The sequence below is a fragment of the Sminthopsis crassicaudata genome, chromosome 1, assembly GCF_048593235.1.
Source record: "Sminthopsis crassicaudata isolate SCR6 chromosome 1, ASM4859323v1, whole genome shotgun sequence".
Taxonomy (NCBI): domain Eukaryota; kingdom Metazoa; phylum Chordata; class Mammalia; order Dasyuromorphia; family Dasyuridae; genus Sminthopsis; species Sminthopsis crassicaudata.
In genome coordinates this window covers 464,645,210-464,666,709 of record NC_133617.1, presented here as the reverse complement: position 1 = coordinate 464,666,709, position 21,500 = coordinate 464,645,210, and the positions used below count along the sequence as shown (strand labels likewise).

The 21,500-nt window shown below is 34.4% G+C and overlaps 1 protein-coding gene and 1 pseudogene across 1 annotated transcript in view; both read right to left on the bottom strand.

Annotated features, from left to right (window-relative positions):
* Positions 1 to 339: 339 nt before the first annotated feature.
* On the bottom strand, positions 340 to 687 carry LOC141554971 (small ribosomal subunit protein uS10-like; annotated as a pseudogene).
* Positions 688 to 15,023: 14,336 nt separating this feature from the next.
* The window catches only part of SUSD1 (sushi domain containing 1), a 292,834-nt gene continuing 286,357 nt past the window's right edge, over positions 15,024 to 21,500 (bottom strand). Inside the window, exon 17 of the mRNA XM_074280878.1 lies at positions 15,024 to 19,022. Coding sequence (XP_074136979.1) covers position 19,022 — 1 coding nt within the window. The 3' untranslated portion in view covers positions 15,024 to 19,021. The remainder of the gene's footprint in view (positions 19,023 to 21,500) is intronic.

The window sequence follows — 21,500 nt, the reverse complement described above, 5'->3', positions numbered from 1 at the left end:
TGATTTTGAATGCTAGACTTTTATCTATTTTGTACTTATTTTTAATGTGAAGATTCCTTCTCATCCATTTCTTTTCTTCTTGTACTGGTGGCAATGATTTTATTTGTTCAAAAAATCTTTTGATTATAGATAAATAAAATTTCCAATTTTGATATAAAACTTCAAGTCACTCCATCTCAATCCATCCATCCCAGTATTCCAAATTTTTTCTCTTGTTCTGATCTTACTTTCCTTTTTTTGAAATCTTGACCCTTTAGTTAACCAGTTTAAAACCAGTTAATGTTATACAGTTCTTTTTTTTTTAATAGTTGCAATCAAGTTATTAAAGGAGATTAGTGGTCAGGCATCTGCAATGGTGACTTCTATTTGTACACTTGATTCAATGCCAATAGAAATAATGTGTTTAACAATTTCAGAAGGACTGTGCAAATCAATAAGGTTTTTGTGGATTCTCATCTGGAACTGATCCCAAGTCTGAATCTTCAATGAAAGTTTTTCTAGTTATGATTGGAAGTGGTCATTTGAACAGGTCTCTTCACTTTCAAGTTCTTTTGTTTTGACTCCTCTAATTAGGTTAGCACACACTTTTTCAAGTGATTTCACATTGTAGCTAGTAAGGGTAATAAGGATCTGGTGTGTGGCCACTTCAGGCTCCACAAGTGCCTTGCCAGTGTCTTTGAATGCCATGGCAGTGGAGCGGCTTCCTGACAGAGTTATTCCTTAATGAGAGCAAACAGAAGTGAGTCAAGAGGAGAAGGAGCGACAGCTATTCTGCAAGTGACTGGAGTGAGATCTACACTACTGTTCTTTACTCTTGAATTTCTATTAGCCAAGTTTTGCCTATATCCAAGCTCTCAGTTACTCCAAATATCAATTTTCTCTGCTCCAACCTGCTGCTTCTAAACATTGTCAGAGAGGGTCACCTAATTTTGCCAATTGAGTCAGCTACCAAGTTGTTATCTTACTTCAATGTCTCTATTGAATGTCAAGTTTTTATTCTCCTGATTGACTACATTGCATATACAACAGAAAGTGTTAATAGACTTTTTCTTTTCTTTCCATATGCTAACATCTTTCACTCCTTTCTAGCATCTCATATTTCAATCTCCTCATATCATCCCCATTCTCTTCTATCTTTTCCCACTCTCTAAAGAAGAGGTAAAGCTTCTAACAGAGGTCAAGTTCTTACTTTTACTCTTGACCCCATCCCTTCCAATCTCTTCTTGGAGTATGCCCCATAAATTATTTTCTTTTTGTCCTATCTTCAGTCTTTCTGTATTCACTTGCTCCTTCTTTGCTACCCATAAATCTATCCATATCTTTGTCATCTAAAAAAATCTCCATTTGACCTTGTCATCTCTTTCTCTTTTATAGTCAAAATCCTAGGGGGAAAACAACATTGTATATTGGTGAATCTTTCTATCTCTTCATTTTAAGAGAGACCTTATAAGTGAGCCTAAGATTTAAGTATGTTTTCCTTGGGCTCTGGAATAGAGGTGTAAAAGGTCAAAATCTGCATAAAAAAGCCTCCTTATTCTTTCATGTGGTTTGGCTCCCCAACTTTATAGATGGAAAGAGGGATCCTTAAGTTGTAAAGAAAAGGGCAAGCATCCCAGAACTCTTAGCCTACACTATGATTTCTCATTCTGACCCTCTCATTTTTAAGAACACTGTTGGTTTCCATTTTGGTTTTGTATCTTTGTTTTTATTTCCTATATTGTTTATAATCGTTTGAGTTATGTTCTACATAGGATCTCTTCAATATTTGTTATTTTTCTGAATTATTTAAAAGTTTTTTATGCCCTAACATAAGAACAATTTTTGTAAAGGTAGCATGTAGTCATAAAATTATATATTTTCTAAGATTCCCATTGAATGATCTCCATAGGAACATAGGATAAGTTTATCTCTCAGACTTGTGGAGGAGGAAGGAATTTATGACCAAAGAAGAACTAGAGATCATTATTGATCACAAAACAGAAAATTTTGATTACATCAAATTAAAAAGTCTTTGTACAAATAAAACTAATGTAAACAAAATTAGAAGGGAAACAACAAACTGAGAAAACATTTTTACAGTTAAAGGTTCTGATAAAGGCCTCATTTCCAAAATATATAGAGAATTGACTAATTTATAAGAAATCAAACCATTTTCCAATTGATAAATGGTCAAAGGATATGAACAGACAATTTTCAGATGATGAAATAGAAACTATATATTTCCACTCATATGAAAGAGTGTTCCAAATCACTATTGATCAGAGAAATTCAAATTAAGACAACTCTGAGATACCACTGCACACCTGTCAGATAGGCTAAGATGATAGGAAAAAATAATGATGAATGTTGGAGGGGATGTGGGAAAACTGGGACATTGATACATTGCTGGTGGAGTTATGAACGAATTCAGCCTTTCTGAAGAGCAATCTGGAATTATGCCCAAAAAGTTATCAAACTGTGCATACCCTTTAATCCAGCAGTGCTACTACTAGACTTATATCCCAAAGAAATACTAAAGAAGGGAAAGGGACCTGTATGTGCCAAAATGTTTGTGGCAGCCCTCTTTGTAGTGGCTAGAAACTGGAAACTGAATCAATGCCCATCAATTGGAGAATGGTTGGGTAAATTGTGGTATATGAATGTTATGGAATATTATTGTTCTGTAAGAAATGACCATCAGGATGATTTCCGAGAGGGTTGGAGAGACTTATATGAACTGATGCTAAGTGAAATGAGCAGAACCAGGAGATCATTATACACTTCAACAACAATACTGTATGAGGATATATACTGATGGAAATGGCTATCTTCAACAAAGAGAACTAATTCAGTTCCAATTGATCAATGATGGAGAGAATCAGCTGCACCCAGAAAAGGAACACTGGGAAATGAGTGTAAACTGTTTGCATTTTTGTTTTTCTTCCCAGGTTATTTTTACCTTCTGAATCCAATTCTCCCTGTGCAATAAGAGAACTGTTTGGTTCTGCACACATATATTGTATCTAGGATATACTATAACATATCTAACATGTATAAGACTGTCTGCCATCTAGGGGAAGGGGTGGAGGGAAGGAAGGAAAAAATCCGAACAGAAGTGAGTGCAAGGAATAATGCTGTAAAAATTACCCAGGCATATGTTCTGTCAATAAAAAGTTATAATTAAAAAAAAGAATTATCTCCATAGAGATAGCCCATAGGGCTAACAAATATTTCCCCAAAAAATTTTGTTCAAATATATATATATATTTTTTTTCCTATTTTTATTAAATAGTTGATTCACAGCAAGACAGCAAGGAGCTGGGAGATATTTTATGCATGTCCACTGTAGTGCCAAATAATTCAAGGGAATATTCATTTCATTAGTTCTACCCTATTTCACAGTTTCAATATTATCCTAAGCATTCAGGAATCTATACCTATATTGTCATCTTCAGAATACAAACTGTATTTATTATTTTTTTTTATTTTGCATTGAAATGTTCTCTATAGAGAGAGCAGAAAAGGGGGTTCAAAGAATTGTAAGTGGGATTACAAATGTCCTTTGCTTATCACTTATGAACTTTTAAAATACATAATAAATTCCAACCATTACTTTCAAAACTGTCCTACTTATCTAGCTTTCTTCTCAGTTTTCTTTTTTTTCTCTTCCATGCATTTAAAAAAATGTTACAATAGTCCTCTTTTGAAAAAGGACTTCTTTCCTTAACCCCTCCCATTAAAAGAGAGAAAAGTAAAATCAAGAACAAAGGGAAAAAAATGAAACAAATAAACATAGTCAATCAAAATAAATCCATACAGGGACCAAGTCCAAAGCCATGTCTCTTTTTTTTTAGCTTGAGTCTATCACCTCTGCCAGACTTCATCATAGGTCCTATAGTGATATGGTTTGTAATTATATTGATTGTAGTCATTTTCTTTAAAAAGTTACTTTTCTAAAAAATCAAATGAAGGGGGCCTACCTGTACCAGATCTAAAACTATATTATAAAGCAGCAATTGCCAAAACCATTTGCTATTGGCTAAGAAATAGACTAACTGATCAGTGGAATAGGTTAACTTCACAGGACAAAATAGTCAATAACTAATAATCTAGTGTTTGACAAACCCAAAGACCCCAATTTTGGGGATAAGAATTTACTGTTTGACAAAAACTGCTGGGAAAATTGGAAATTAGCATGGCAGAAACTAGGCAGACCCACACTTAACACCATACATCAAGATAAGATCAAAATGGGTTCATGATCTAGGCATAAAGAATGAGATTATAAAAAATTAGAAGAACATAGGATAGTTTACTTCTCAGATCTGTGGAGGAGGAAGGAATTTGTGATCAAAGAAGAACTAAAGATCATTATTAATCACAAAATAGAAAATTTTGAATATATCAAATTAAGAAGTTTTTGTACAAACAAAACTAATGCAACAAGATTAGAAGGAAAGTAACAAACTGGGAAAACATTTTTACAGTTAAAGGTTCTGATAAAGGCTTCATCTCCAAAATATACAGAGAATTTACTATAAGTTATAAGAAATCAAGCCATTCTCCAATGGATAAATGGTCAAAGGATATGAACAGTTTTCAGATGAAGAAATTGAAACTATTTCTAGCCATATGAAAAGATGCTCCAAGTCATTATTGATCAGAGAAATGCAAATTAAGACAACTCTCAGATACCACTTACATATCTCTCAGATTGACTAAGATGACAGGAAAGGATAATGATGAATGTTGGAGGGGATGTGGGAAAACTGGGAACTGATGCATTGTTGGTGTAATTGTGAATGCATCTAACCATTCTGGATAGCAATCTGGAACTATGCTAAAAAACTTATAAAACTGTGCATACCCTTTGATCCAGCAGTGTTACTACTAGTCTTATATCCCAAAGAGATCTTAAAGATGGGAAAGAGATCCACATGTGCAAAAATGTTTGTGGCAGTCCTTTTCGTAGTGTCTAGAAACTGGAAACTGAATGGATGTCCATCATTTGGAGAATGGCTGAAGAAATTGTGGTATATGAACATTATGGAATATTATTGTTCTGTAAGAAATGACCAGCAAGATGATTTCAGAGAGGCTTGGAGAGACTTACATGAACTGATGCTAAGTGAAATGAGCAGAACCAGGAGATCATTAAACACTTCAACAACAATACTAAATGAGGATCAATTCTGATAGAAGTGGCTATCTTTGGCAATAAGAGCATCCAATTCAGTTCCAATTGATCAGTGATGAACAGAACCAGCTACCCAGTGAAAGAACCATGAGAAATGAGTGTGGACCACAACCTAGCATTTCGACTCCTTCTGTTATTGTTTGCTTGCATTTTTGTTTTCCTTTTCAGGTTATTTTTACTTTCTTTCTAAATCCAATTTTTCTTATGCAGCAAGATAATTGTATAAATATGTACACATATATTGTATTTAATAGTTTAACATATTTAATATATTTAACATGTATTGGTCTACTTGCCATCTAGGGGGAGGGAGTGGGGGGAAGGAGGGGAAAAGTTGGAGCAGAAGGTTTTGCAATTATCAGTGCTGAAAAATTACCCATACATATATCTTGTAAATAAAAAAACTAAAATTAAAAAAAGTTACTTTTCTTTACAATGTTGTTTCTTTGTATAAATTATTCTCCTGCTCCACTTTGTATTGCTTTGTATTACTCAGGATTCTCTGAAATTGGCTCCTTTGTCATTTCTTATGCCACACTAACATTCTATTATATTCATATACTACAATTTGTTCAGTTATTCCCTAATTGATGAAGACCTCTGCCTTAGATTCTAATTATTTTCTTTTTTCCCTTTTAATTGCTCCCCTCCCCCTATTAAAGACCATACAATTTGATTTGTTTTCAATTATTTTCTTCTCAACATTTTTCTTCCTTTTAATACTCCAGACTGCCTTCCAAAGGAATCAGGTAGGCTTGAGTTCAAATTCATCCTTGGACATCCAATAGCTGTGTGACTGTGGCAAGTTACATAGTATGTTTGCCTCAATGTCTTCAATTATAAAATGGAAATAATAAAACATCTATCTTTAAGGGTTGTTATAAAGATTAAATGAAATATCCACATGCTTAGTACTGTGATGGGCATACACTAAGTACTATGTAAATGTTAGTAATTGTTAGTATGAGTGAATAATAATCAAATCCTCTGCACATCAGGAACTAAACCCCTTGAATACCGGATAAGATACAAGGTAGATCTTAGAGTGAACTCCAGAACATAATTTTATATTGCAAGGTAGCTATAATTGTACTAATGAGTCCTCAATGGAGTTTTGGACAAAGAGAAACTAAAGAATTGATCCCTGAAGCAAGCAGGCAGAAGGTTCTAATAGAGATCAGTTTAGCTCTATGATTGTACCTGTTAGAGAGGTGGTCCAGTTTGAAATCCAAGTTATGTCAAACTCCTGAGACCCACATACTGAAGAAATCCCAGTCATGACCCTGAGGTTAAATTTTCCCTGTAAAATCCCATTGTGTGGGACAGTATCAATCACAAAAACAGACTCTCAGAGTAAAAAAAAAAAACAAAAAGGGGTTTATTATGATTATGATTATTATTATGATTATTTTCTTGAGAAAAGTCAACTCCCATCTGACAGTAAAAGGAGTGCAAAATAAAAAACTGCAAAACAAGATTAAATAACCTGAACGCAGATAACACCCACTCCCCTGCCTGGTCTTTTCTCCAATTGTTTGGGGGAATCTAGGCTTACATTCTAATGGGGAAAATCTATCCCAGAAATAAAAGGATAATTTGCCTTTAAAAGATACTTAAATGCTCTATTTGTTTTTATAAAGTCTCAAGTCTCAACTAAAATATACTTTAAGGCTACATTCCTATGAGAGTGTCTTTATTCAGTTTATCCCATACATTCCCTCCTCTAATTATTATCCTTTGAAAACCTCTCACACTATTCTCAGACACATTTCCTCAATCATCTTGTTCTCAGTCTCTAATCCCTCTGGATGCAGTTTCATCTTTTTTTCTCTGCTGGAGTATATCTTTGTCTAACTGGACTTCCCTCAATCTTTCTTCTGTGGAAATCCGAGTCATGCCCCTAAGGTTCTTTTTCCTCTATAAAATCTACTTGTGGACCATCCCATGGCTGCCATCCTCCTCCGGGTTAGCCCACCACAGTATTCTGCCCTGTAGTATCTTTTTCCTTCCTCCATACCATGAAGTATCTTTCCTCACTCCACTATGCTTTCTGACCCCACTTCTCCTTCTTACTGCTAACTAACTTTTTCAGGGTGCTAAATCCTTTACAGGATTTAGCCTGACAGCTAAGGACATACTCCAACCTCATGGGGTATTCCCTTTCTACTGGGAAATTTTAAGTTCTATTAAGGAACTTATAAAAACCCTTTCCTTGCTATCTATCTATTTATCTATCTATCTATCTATCTATCTATACATATATGCTCTCTCAAATCTATAACAAATCCAGTGCCTTTGTCATCTGATTAGTAATTACTTCAACCATGGTCTGGAGTCTAATGAGTCTATTCAGCATACAAAGTAGGGTTCTGTACCCCAATTCACATTTGACATCTATATTTTCCAATAGGAAGCTGCAAGATCATCTACTGAACGCTTGCCCTAATAATAGAAATTTGCAATAAGAGGAGAAAGTAGGGGCTTGATTATAATAAAAAAAACTGGTCCTTCAGGCCTCAGCCTGAGAGCATAAACCTCACAGAATAAAGCATCCTTACTTTAATTTAATAACTCCACCTTATAGCCAGACTCAGAAATAATCAGGGGGGTTCTTATTCAAAGAAACACCACTAGGAAACTGAGTCAGAAGAAGTCACCTTAAGTTGAGACCAAGGTTGTCCTCCCAACTCTTGTCCAGATACTAACCTTCATCTGTAACAATTCAGGATCACATTCCTCTGAGTAGCTTGTGACATATTACTTTCAGATTATGGATTACTGGCTTGATGATCCATCAGACAAGCATATCTGAATTGAAAACTCCAAACAATATCAGCTACAGTCCCAAGAGATTTTATCTCAAATAGCAAGTCTCATTAATCAAACTTTCAGGTGAATTTAGCTCTGAAGGATCACATATCCTAAGTATTAACGGTTCCTACTTACATTAATAACAGTAAGAGATTCATCCTAGAAAGTTCATAGCTTATCTTCATACCTAAGTAGATGGGGTTTTAAATTCAACATTACACAAATCATTTTACTTTAAGATGTTCAATAACCAATTTATATCAAAATATAATATTCCAAGGTATTAATGTTCCAAGGGACAAAGACATAGACGACTGTTCTCAGAATCTCTCTGAACAATGGGAACAACTTAAAAATGACTTAATACATTCAATTAAAACTCACATAGAATTTAGAATATCTTAATTTCAGAATAAAGAACCTTATCATAATTAACATTAATAATTTCTTCATCTTAAAAATGTAAACATGTAAATTTTCCCTCCAATCAAGGAGTCCCTTTTCTGGAAATATAAATAACAGTTCCTCTAATATTGTCAAAATTCCTCTAAGAACAAACATTCCCACTTCCCACCAAAACATTCCAAATTGTACAGTCAATTTTAGAGATTATAAATTGTCTTTAATAGTACATTCTTGAAGTTTTTCCATAGGCCTTTTAAGTCTAGTGTTCCCAGCCTCTAGACTGCAGTCTTATTTATTTGTAAAATCTGGTAAGTTACTTCCCAATCTGCTTCTTCCAGGACCCTAGTACTGCAAACTCCAAAGATGTTGTCTCAATCAGTAATTCTTACTTCCTAGGGGCTAAAAAGAAATGAGGAAAAGGCAGTACATAAATCCTTAAAAATTTAACTTTGTTTTGAAAGAGGGTATTTCTCTTTTTTTTTCCTTCCAAATAAAAGTAAACCAAACAGCATCTCATGTGGGGAAAGGTCCAGATCACTTCTGGGAATAATTCTAATTCTTTAACAAAGCAATAGGCAAACATTTGGTCTAAGGCAATTTATTCTCTAATATCAATTTAGTAATTGTTTCTTAAGAATCTAATTCATTCTTTCCACTTTCCCAGATGAGGGCAAATGTTCTAGTGTATGGAATTGCCACTCAATTTACTATCATTTGCCATTATTTCTTATAAGACCTTAGAAGTAAAGTATGTTCCATTATCAGAGGTTTCTAGCTTATCCCCATAACAGATAATGGTTGCTGATGTTCTTAGATAAGTAATATTATTTTAAGGAATGCTCCCTTTATTCCTAAACTTTCTAGTATTTATTCTAGTATTTCTAGTAATTTTAAATTTAAAAAAATTTCTAGCATTTGAAATTCTAGTATTCTTTAAAAAAGAATGGGTGCTATATTTTGTCAAAAGCTTTTTCTGAATCTATTGAGATAATCATATGATTTCTATTGGTTTTGCATAATTTGGTCAATTATGTCACTGGGTTTTCCTAATATTGAACCCAGTCCTGTATTCCTGCTATAAAGCCCACCTGGTCATAGTGTACATAATATAGTCCTGTAATTTCTTTGCTAGTATTTTATTTAAAATGTTTGCATCAGTGTTCATTAGAGAAATTGGTGTAGAATTTTCTTTCTCTGTTTTGGGTCTTCCTGGTTTGGGTATCTGCACCATATTTGCGTTGTAAAAGGAATTTGATAGGACTCCCCCTTTGACTGCTTTCCCAAATAGTTTATGGTCTGCTGGAACATGGTTGTTACTTTGTTACATGCTAGATAATATATTTTTTCCCCATACACATAGTGGCATTTCTTTTAAAAAATTGGTTTTCTGGCATATAAATTAATGTCTTCATTCTTCTTTTCTATGAAAAAAAAATTATTTATTTATTTTATTTTATTTTATTTTTATTTTTATTTTTTTTATTCATTTTTCCAAATTATCCCCTTCCTCCCTCCACTCCCTCCCCCCAATAGCAGGTAATCGCATACATTTTACATGTGTTACAATATAACCTAGATACAATATATGTGTGTAAATACCATTTTCTTGTTGCACATTAATTATTAGCTTCCGAAGGTATAAGTAACCTGGGTAGATAGACAGTAGTGCTAACAATTTACATTTGCTTCCCAGTGTTCCTTCTCTGGGTGTAGTTATTTCTGTCCATCATTGATCAACTGGAAGTGAGTTGGATCTTCTTTATGTTGAAGATATCCACTTCCATCAGAATACATCCTCATACAGTATTGTTGTTGAAGTGTATAGTGATCTTCTGGTTCTGCTCATTTCACTCAGCAACAGTAGATTTAAGTCTCTCCAAGCCTCTCTGTATTCCTCCTGCTGGTCATTTCTTACAGAGCAATAATATTCCATAACCTTCATATACCATAATTTACCCAACCATTCTCCAATTGATGGACATCCATTCAACTTCCAGTTTCTAGCTACAACAAAAAGAGCTGTCACAAACATTTTGGCACATATATGTCTCTTTCCGCTCTTTAGTATTTCTTTGGGATATAATCCCAATAACAGCAATGCTGGGTCAAAGGGTATGCACAGTCTATGAAAAAATTGAAGAGATTTCTTTTTCATTAGCCTTTGATTGATTAATATTTTCCACATAATTCTCAATGAAGTTCAGAGAAGATTGACAGATAAAACAGGCATGTCTTAATGTCACTGTAAACACAGATAACAGTGGCATCCCATTGCCTGTTACAATCTCTTTGGGTCTCAGTTTCCTCATCTATAAAAGAGATTGGTTGGACTAAATGGATTCTAAATTCATTTCTGAACCTAAATCCTGTAATCCTGGGAACTTTATCTAGCTCTCCAAGCTTTTGTATTAGAAACATGGAGTCCCCCCTTCTTCTTCTTCTTTTTTTTTTTTTTTTTTTTTGTTTTCTAGAAGAGATGAGTGATAATATCATGAAGAGGACAGGAATTTTGCCATCTTTGACAATGAGCAGATCACACAGAACAATGTTCAGTCCTCTGAAGCTAAAACAACTTGTCATGAGTCAGCCATGATCCAGAAGAAAATGAGGGATAGCCTCAGCCCCACTACATTAATCACCATATGGGTAAATTAATGTAATAGAAGTTCACTATCAGGAAGGTATAATGGTACTCTGAGCTGGTAAATTTCCATGGCCCAAGGCACTCTTTGGGCTCCCAGAACCTGCAGAAATCAGAATCCTCCAAAGCATTGCTGAAGGGAATCTCTGCTAAGTGAACAGAAAATCTTGGATGTGACAGCAAATTTAATTACAGAGCAACTGCTTTTGAAAATGGAGATGAAAATGAGGAACTTAATTAGAAAGACAGATAAAGGAGACATTGTTTGGCAGTTTCCAAGGCAGCAAAGAATCTGTTCTCTCAACCACCCTAAATGGTTGGAATGCTGTTTATATTCACTGTCAGAGAGCAATTTAAAATTATCTGCATTTCCAGTTGTTTTAAACACAGCTTACAAACTATTCTCTCTGTAAGTATGTGTCTATCTTTCTGTCTCTGTGTCTGTTTCTGTCTCTGTGTCTCTTATTCGCTGTTTCCTGTCTGTCTGTGTCTGACATGGTAGTTCCTTCTCCCACACCCCACATGCATGCACCAAATCAAAGCCAGCTATAATAATGAAAACCATATTTATCCAAAAAACAAGACTGGCTATACTGCAATTGAAAAATAGTACCAGAGGAGGATCCAACCTGTGAGTCAACTAATAAAATGAACAAATGATTATAAAATATTATCACTAAGAGCCAGGTCTTTAGTGTTTATTTCCTGTGGAATAGGGTAGCCAATAAAAGGATAATATTTTACATTTAAATGGTACTTTTTACATTTAATTTACTCTTTCCAGGCCTATATCTGATGAATTTCAAGAAATAAAAGTTCATATACTATCAGTGTATATGTGAGAGTAGCAAGGATTGAGACTAGTGTCCAATAAATAATATTTCCTGGCATTTATGAACCACTCAGAACAATGAGATATTTTGATAATTTTTTGTTTAGGTCTTGTTTTTATTATATATGCTTTTAGTTTTCAACATTTATTACATTTTCAATTTCATTTTTTCTTCCTTCCTTCCCTCTTTTCCCCCTCCCTAGATGGCAAACAATCTGATGTGGGTTATACACATACAATTATATTAAATATATTTCCATATTAGACATGTTGTAAAAGAAAATTTCAGAACAAAAGGGAAAAATCATGAGAAAGAAAAAAAGTGAAAATAATATGCTTCAATTTGCTTTCAGACTTCATAGTTCTTTCTCTGGATATAGATAGCATTTTCCATCATGAGTCTTTTGGAATTGTTTTACATCATTTTTATTTCTGAGAAGAGCTAAATCTACCAAAGTTGATCATCACATAATGTAGCTATTATTATATACAATGTTCTCCTGGCTCTGCTCACTTCCCTCAACATCTTTGATAATCTTAAAAGTGATTTCATTTAGTTGAGTTTAGAGGCAAAGGACTTTCTGTTCTCAAGTCTTTATTTGAACGTTCTCCTCTTTGATATTTGCTATACCCCTTCCTGTAGAGAGAGGGCTGAAGATTCAGGGGGAACTCTGAGTGAGATATAAGACCCTTCAGTCCAGAGGAAATGGGCTAAAATATCTGGTTTGGCTCCCCATTTTCCCTTTGGAATTTCTCCTCCCCTCTTCCCCTGAGAAGTCAGGGAAGGCATGACCACCTGTGTTCTACTTGAAGCAAGGATACTTACAGCAGGGTGCTTACAGTTAAGCACTTACTCAGTGTGATTGATGAGATAATGGTTCTCTAGTTCACACATACTTGGTGTAATATAATGATATAATCACTCTAAGTTGGCCTATACTTAGTGTGATGTAATGATGTAATCAGACTGAGGTATTAAGGGCTGAGAGAACTGGAAAGGAGAGCTGGAACTGAATCTCAAACTTAGACACACAGAGAGAATAGACTTAGACACAGAGGAGACACAGAAGACAGAGACAGAAACAGAGATCCTTCTGGTGGCTCTCCTACCTTCACCACTCCTCCACCTAAGACCAAGACTTGTCCAGAGATCCTCTAAAGAGCTACCTTCCCACTTTCCATTTTTAAAGAGAGGGATACCACCATAAAGTCAAAGACAACCCCTGCCTTCAAGGAATTTATATTCTAGTAGCAAAGACAACATGTTAATAACTAGATCACTATGGAGAAGATGGAAAGTAATTTTAGAAAGGAAGGAATTATTAGCATGTGGTGGACCTGGGAAAAAACCGAATAAGGTAAAATTTGAAGAAAGACTGGAAAACTAAGGGCAATAATAGGAAATAATTAGTGCAAAGATATAGAGATGAAAAATCAAATGTCATGTGGAACAAGAGGACTAGGGCAAGTAGATCATAGAGTTAATGGAGGGGATGAAATTGTAAGATTAGAAAGACAGAAAGGTTATGAAGAGAGAAATGTCAAACATAGGGGGTATTAGAAATCTACTGAGGCTCACTAAACAGGCAAGTAACATGATCAGACATACTTTAGAAAACTCCCTTTAGCAGCTGAATGGAAGATGGAACATGGGACAGATGTAGTCTATCTGCCTCAAAGCTGCTCTGACAGCAACTTAGTTTATTCCCTCTGAAACTCCACCTATTGAAGGAGCTGCTTTACAGCAGGGAAAGGGTGTAATTGTAGTAATTCTGGTAGAAAACTTCTCTCTCTGTATTACAAGTCCTAAGAATGGAAATTAGGATCCAGAGGAATGAAAACTAGGGTGCTCTCATGGCAAATAACAAGAGACTTAACTAACAACTTTTGTGCTCTGGGCAAAAAGCAGGAAACATACCCAGATAGGAAATGGATCAACTTCTTAAGATAAATTCTGTTGTGAAGGATACTCAAGGATACTTCAATCCATGAAGACAGAATGGAGTTGGCATTCTCCACCAGCATTTCCAGACCTTTTTTCCTCCCCTTACCATTTCCCAATTAACACAAAAACAATTCCTCTTCTTTTGAAGTCCAATCTACTCTCATTTATCATCCAATTAAATCCTGGAGGCTGCTGTCAACTCTTAGGTCATTCTCTTTCCATTTTCAGAATTCAGTAGCTGTCACCATGTTCTTTTCTATCCCCACTTCTGTCTTTATATTAGACACACATAGGTATTCTCTTCAACACTCTAACCTTCTAGCTCAATCTACTCAACTTTCATTATCCCCTTTTCTATTTTACCTTAGCCTCTGATCTCAACATCTTTCAATATCCCACTTTCATGATCAAGAGCATTGAAATTCATCTATCCCATCATAACATCCTAAAATGCAATTTATATCTTTGCCCTAATACTTCTAACTCTATCTTTGACCTTACTTTACTTTCCAGTTTTTCCACCCTTCAATAGTTGCCCTAGCTACTACTCCTGTTTGGGCTTCCCTTTTCTCCCTTCTTAAACTTGACTCTTTCTTAACCACTTCAACTGCACACTGTCTTCTACTCTCAGATCCCTTGATACTTTGCACTATCACTTATACTTTGACAAATCCTAACTCTGAATCACTTTTATTATTTGTATCCTCTGCTCTTACTCACATGATACTAGATAGAGCTGGAAGAAATCAATGCGCTGACTTAACCTAATCTTAATTAGGGGTACAGAATGCTGGGCTTTGGGTCAGGAGGAACTGCATTCAAATCTGGCTTCAGACAGTCACTAGCTCTGTGACCCTGGGCAAGCAATTTATTTATTTATTTATTAAATCATTTTTTCTTTTTCTTTTCTTTTATTTTCTTTATTAATTTTATAATTATAACATTTTTGACAGTACATATGCATAGGTAAAATTTTTTTTTTTTTTTACAACATTATCCCTTGTACTCTCTTCTGTTCCAAATTTTTCCCCTCCTTCTCTCCACCCCCTCCCCTAGATGGCAGGCGTTCCTATACATATTAAATATCTTATAGTATATGCTTGGTACAATATATATATATATATATATATATATATATATATATATATATATATATATATATATATATATATATATATATATATGTGTGTGTGTGTGTGTGTGTGTGTGCAGAACTGAATTTTATTGTTGTTGTTGTTGCAAAGGAAGAATTGTATTCGGAATGTAAAAATTATCTGGGAAGAAAAACAAACAAAACAAACAAAACAAACAAAAAACAAAACAAAACAAAACAAAATGCTCACAGTTTACACTCATTTCCCAGTGTTCCTTTTCTGGGTATAGCTGTTTCTGTCCAAAATTGATCAATTAGAACTGGATTAGATCTTCTCTATGTTGAAGATATCCACTTCCATCAGAATACATCCTCATACAGTATTGTTGTTGAAGTGCATAATGATCTCCTAGTTCTGCTCGTTTCACTCAGCATCAGTTGATGTAAGTCTCTCCAAGGCTCCCTGTATTCCTCCTGTTGGTCATTTCTTACAGAACAATAATATTCCATAACATTCATATACCATAATTTACCCAACCATTCTCCAACTGATGGACATCCGTTCATTTTCCAGTTTTTAACCACTACAAAAAGGGCTGCCACAAACATTTTGGCACATACAGGTCCCTTTCCCTTCTTTAGTATTTCCTTGGGATATAAGCCCACTAGTAGTATGGCTGGGTCAAAGGGTATGCACAGTTTGATACCTTTTTGGGAATAATTCCAGATTGCTCTCCAGAATGGTTGGATTCTTTCACAACTCCACCAACAATGTAGTAGTGTCCCAGTTTTCCCACATCCCCTCCAACATTCATCATTATTTGTTCCTGTCATCTTAGCCAATCTGACAGGTGTGCAATGATACCTCAGAGTTGTCTTAATTTGCATTTCTCTGACCAATAGTGATTTGGAACATTTTCATATGAGTGGAAATAGTTTTAATTTCATCATCTGAAAATTGTCTGTTCATATCCTTTGACCATTTATCAATTGGAGAATGGCTTGATTTCTTATAAATTAGAGTCAATTCTCTGTATATTTTGGAGATGAGGCCTTTATCAGAACCTTTAACTGTAAAAATGTTTTCCCAATTTACTTCCCTTCTAATCTTGTTTGCATTAGTTTTGTTTGTGCAAAGACTTTTTAGTTTGATGTAATCAAAATATTCTATTTTGTGATCAATAATGATCTCTAGTTCTCCTTTGGTCACAAATTCCTTCCTCCTCCACAGGTCTGAGAGGTAAACTATCCTATGTTCCTCTAATTTATTTATGATATCGTTCTTTATGCCTAAATCTTGGACCCATTTTGATCTTATCTTAGTATGTGGTGTTAAATGTGGGTCCATGCCTAGTTTCTGCCAACCTGGGCAGGTAATTTAATCCTGTTGGCCTCAGTTTCCTCATATGTAAAACTGAGCTGGAGAAGGAAATGGCAACCAATCCAGTATCTTTGACAAGAGAACCTCAAATGAATTAATGAGGAGTCAGACATGATTGAAAAACAACTGTAATACAGTATATGGTGCAAATATATGTGTGTGTGTTTGTATATATGTGTATGGCTCATAAATGAAGAGATGATAAAGATAATTATAAATATATATGTTGCATAAGTTTTACATTTGCAAGTATATATACATATCTAAAATATGTACATACATGTTATATATTTATGTAACATTTACACACACATACACATATTCAGTCAATTATTGAATCTTATTAATTATTCCCTTAAAACATCTCTCACATCCTCTTTTCTCTACTCTACATAATCCTAACTGAGGCCTCTCATTACCTTTTGAACACACTATCATAGCCTCCTAACTGATAGCTCTGCCTTAAACTTTTCTCTACTTTTATCTATTCTCCATACATCTACTAACATATTTCCCCCAAAATTACAAGTCTGATAATGTCACTCTCCTTATCAACTGACTCCAGAATCTTCTTCTTATCTCTAGCTTCAAATATAAACCCTCTGTCATTTAAAACATGTTGTGCTCTTGCCCTAATATTCTTTAAAAGCCTTATTACATATTACTTTATTTCATGAATTCAATTGACCAAAATGACTTTCCTCATTTTTCTCTGTGCCCTTATATTGGCTGTCCCCAGTAACTGGCAAGTGCTCTCTCTTCCTCTTAGAATCCATATATTCTTCTAATACTTAGCTCAAGGACCTTTACTGACTTTCTCAGCTACTAGTCTCTGCCACCTAAACATATACATACAGAGACATATACACACATACACATCAATCATTTAGTAACTATTTTATATATATATTTTATACATAGCTTATTTGTACACATTATCACTCCCAATGGAATATAAACTCTTTGAGGTTAGGAATTGTTTCAAGTTTTTCTACCTCTGGAATGTAGCAGAGTGATTGACACATAATAGGCACTTAATAAATGTTTTTTGATTATCTGACTGAAGAATTGGGTAGAATAGAATCATTTGGTGAACCTTGGGTGGAAAGTGGGGAGGGGAAGAGAAGCCTGTTCTCTGAATGTTTCCTATTTTAACTAATTATTTTTCTAATCAGGTACTAAGTTCAATTGTTTTTAACACTATTGAAAAACTGAAAGTGTGTTTATTTCCTCTAAATTTTGACATCATAGGACTAATCCCTATCACCCTGACCAAGTTATGACTTATATAAAAAACTTATCAAGGACTTTTTTTTGCAAATAAGTATCTTTTCTCATGCACAGGCCATTCTATCACTTCATCTCAAAACAAGCTGATAAGTTAGATAGTGAAAGTACTGTTTGTCCCATTTAACAGATGAAGAAATTGAGACTCAGAAGAGTGTAATGATAAATATTAGAACTGGAATTTAAATTCAGGTTTTCTGCCTCCAACTATTAATTTTTTTTGTGCTTTTCAATAATGTCTCTAGGGCAAAACTTTTAGGCCTGAAAGACAACTCTAGTGCTCCTGCAAATGGGGAGAATATGGAACTCCAGTACACTGAGAATAGATTGCGTCTTCTCACATCAGTAATAATGAAGAGCTCTTCCAATTGATTGGGACTATTTCTTGACATGATCTCCTAATTGAGTCAGTGTGCATAGTCACTTAATCTTTTAATTCTTTTTTAAATATTTTATTTTTCCAAACACATGCAAAGATAGTTGTCAGCATTCACCTTTATAAAACCTTGTTTAACCTCTTAATTCTTTAGGCTACTCAAGAGAAGATCTACCTTGGGAGAGAGTTTTCTTGTGGAAGAAACATTTATTAAGTACCTACTGTATGCAGTTATTGTATAAATCCTTAGCATAAAGGGGGAGCAAAACAGTCTCTAATATCAAGGAATTGGAATGGGAGAGGTAACATGCAAGCAACTGTGTTCAATAAAGATAGATATAGGATGAAAGGAAATCAGCTCAGGGGAAAGGCTCTAACATTAAAGGGATCAAGAAAAGCTTCTTACAAAAGTCTTTCATGAAGAACAGCAAGGAGGTCAACATTCATAGATAGAGGAGAACATAGAATAGAGTTAGGTGTAAAAACACTGGAAAAGTAGCATTTTTTTAAATCCTAGAAGTAATAGGGAGTCACTGGAGTTTATTGAATAGAAGCGATTATGTGAGCAGACCTTTGCTTTAGGAAAACTGATTTTATATTTGAGTAGAGGATAAAACTCACTAGGTATCAATCAAATCATTAGTTTATTCCCTATCCTCATCACTCTCTATTAATCCTGCTTCCAACTTTCTGCCAAGCAGCTTGCCTCACCAATAACATTCACTGCTCCTTATGACAGTATTTTATAAATGTCCCTCTTTCCCAAATTAGCAACAATAACAGGGTTACATATGCAATAAATTGGATGAAGTTTAACATCTATTCCCCAGATGCGTGCTATTGCTCTTCCCTGGATCAGCCAATGACTGTCTATCTCTGGTTGTTTTGACAGTTTTACTCTTTCATAGAATTGTGCCCAAGAATTTCCCTCCTTGATTGACCCCTTCAATAGTACAGATTCATTTTGGTCAGATCCTGCTTGTCATTTTCAGCCTGATTTTCATTTTCAGGATGCACTTGAAGTAGGTCCACATGATCTTCAGAAGAGATTCCTGACCCCAGAGCTGGCTGACTTCTAGGGAAAAAAAGTAAAAAGCCAATTAACCTGGATGACTATTCTCATTACTCTCTCAAGCCCTAATCAAAGCTAGAGTCCTCTGACTCCCAGGAGCTAAATGAAAGGATATATGGATGTTTTGAGACCCTGAAACATAGCTTATTGTGTTCCAATTAGCCCTCAGCCTTTTATAGACAAAGCTAATAGACAGTTGATATAATCCATAAATCTAATAGCCTTGGCTCCTTTCCTTCTCTTTTCTGAAATCTCAAGGAGTCATGACAGTAAAAACAGGTATGGTATCTTGGGAGGAAACTATAATTATCTGAGGATACTTTTGGATTTTAGAATGAAATGTTTCCTGGAAAAAAAAAGTGATTTAGGGAGGGGTGAGGAAGAAGAAAAGAAATCTAAAAAAAAGCAAGAAGAGATCTTGGTTTAGATAGGTAGGATGGTAGAAGAATGTGATCTAGAGAATAAGGGACAAGTGTAGGATCATTGAAGCTTACTAATAATTCACCACTTAGAAGTAGTGCTTTTTTGGATAAGAGCTTGAGATCAGGATCATCTCTGCTATCAAGAAACTAAGGGAAAGAAAGGGCAGTTTGATACTTTATGGGCTTACAAAAACTCAAATAATGATAGATGAAAAAGTGACAGGCATAAGGGTAAAATGCAATAAAATGATGAATTTTCATTAATTTCAAACTTCCTAGAAAAAATGAAAAAAGCCATTACCAGAAACTCTTTGACCTGGAACAAAAATGTCAGATGTAGAATCAGGGGCCAGTTTGATGAGTGGTTATATAAAAGTTCACAAAGAACATCCCAACTGCATATGGAATCAATCCAGGAAAGGTTATCAACATATCAAAGTGTTGAACATATTACCTTAAAAATTTTTTTAATTTCATAGTATTTCATTTTCTAAATATGTATATAGTTTTCAAAAATTGTTTTTGTAAGATTTTTTGCTCCAAAATTTTCTTCTCTCTCTTCCTTCTCCCCAAGATAGTAAGTAATCTGATATAAGTTAAATACACACAATTCTTTTAAATATATTTCCATATTTGACATCTTGTATAAGAAAAATCAGATTAAAAGGGGGAAAACATAAGAAAGAAAAAACAACCAAACAAATAAAAAGTCAAGATATTATGCTTCAATCTGTATTTAGTCTCCAAGGCATGACTGTCTGGATAAAATAACATTTTCCATCCTAAATCTATTGGAATTTCCTTGAATCACTGCATTGTTAAGAGAAGCCATCTCACTCTCAGTTGATCATCACATAATCTTGTTTTTAATGTGTATAATGTTTTCTTGGTTCTGCTCACTTAGTTCATGTAAGTCTTAAAGATGAAGCCTGAATAACTGGAAAAGGCAGTAAGTAGCAAAAGCAAAGAACCAACAAGAAAAGGTCATTAATATTATATATTATTAATTAATTATATATTATAATAATATTATATAATAATTATATATTAATACATATTATATAATATTAACTTCATTTCCCTTTTTAACAGGAAAAGACTTATAAATCAGGAAAATACTTTCAATACTTTTACCTAGATTTCAGCAAAACATTTAACAAAGTCACTCATACTTTCCTTGAAGTTAAGATGAAGAGAAGTGAGCTAACAGAGCTTCTTAAACTTTTTCCACTGGTGACTGCTTGCCTGAAATTTTTTTATATATCCCCAAGCATAAAGGCATATAAAATAAGTAAAGAAATCAAAAATTTATTGATAACAAATCATAATTTTGTGACTCCCCGCCCCACACCTTGAATTACAAGACTTCACATGAGGTCTCAACCCGTAGTTTAAGAAGCTGGGAGCCAGACAACAAGATAGATTCAGAGCAGGCTGAATGACTGAATTCAAAGAGTAGTCCTTAATAGTCCATGAGATCATAGAATTAGATATGGAAGAAGCCTCAGAGAGACATCTACTCAATCCACTTATTGACCTGGAAAAGTGAGGTGATATAGGTTACAAGTAGCAAAACTGGGATTTAATTTCAAGGTCTCTGAATCCAAATTCAGAAATCTCATCATCCAGTTTCCCCTCACCAAGCTTCACTCCTCTGAATTTTTCCATCATGTTCCTGCACCAGGTCTTTTCTTTATTTCTCCTTTTCTGCTTCCTTCTGTATATCATCTTCTCCCATTAGAATGTAAACTCTTAAAGGCAGAAGCTCATTTCCATTTTTGTATTTATATTCTTACTTAGCACAAGACATGACTGAAACAACTTAACAGCAACTACTTGAATGTTTGCAATTATCTTAGAAAGTTGGACTTCAGTATCACCCATCACTATTAGGTATTGCTGACATGCTTCAAGTCAATATTTATTAAGCACCTACTATATATCAGGCCTTATGCTAAGTCTTGGGGATACAAAAAAAGGGAAAAAACAGTTCTTGCCCTCAAGATGCTCACAGTGCAATCAACAAATTTATTTTAATAATCATTTGTTAAATGCCTAT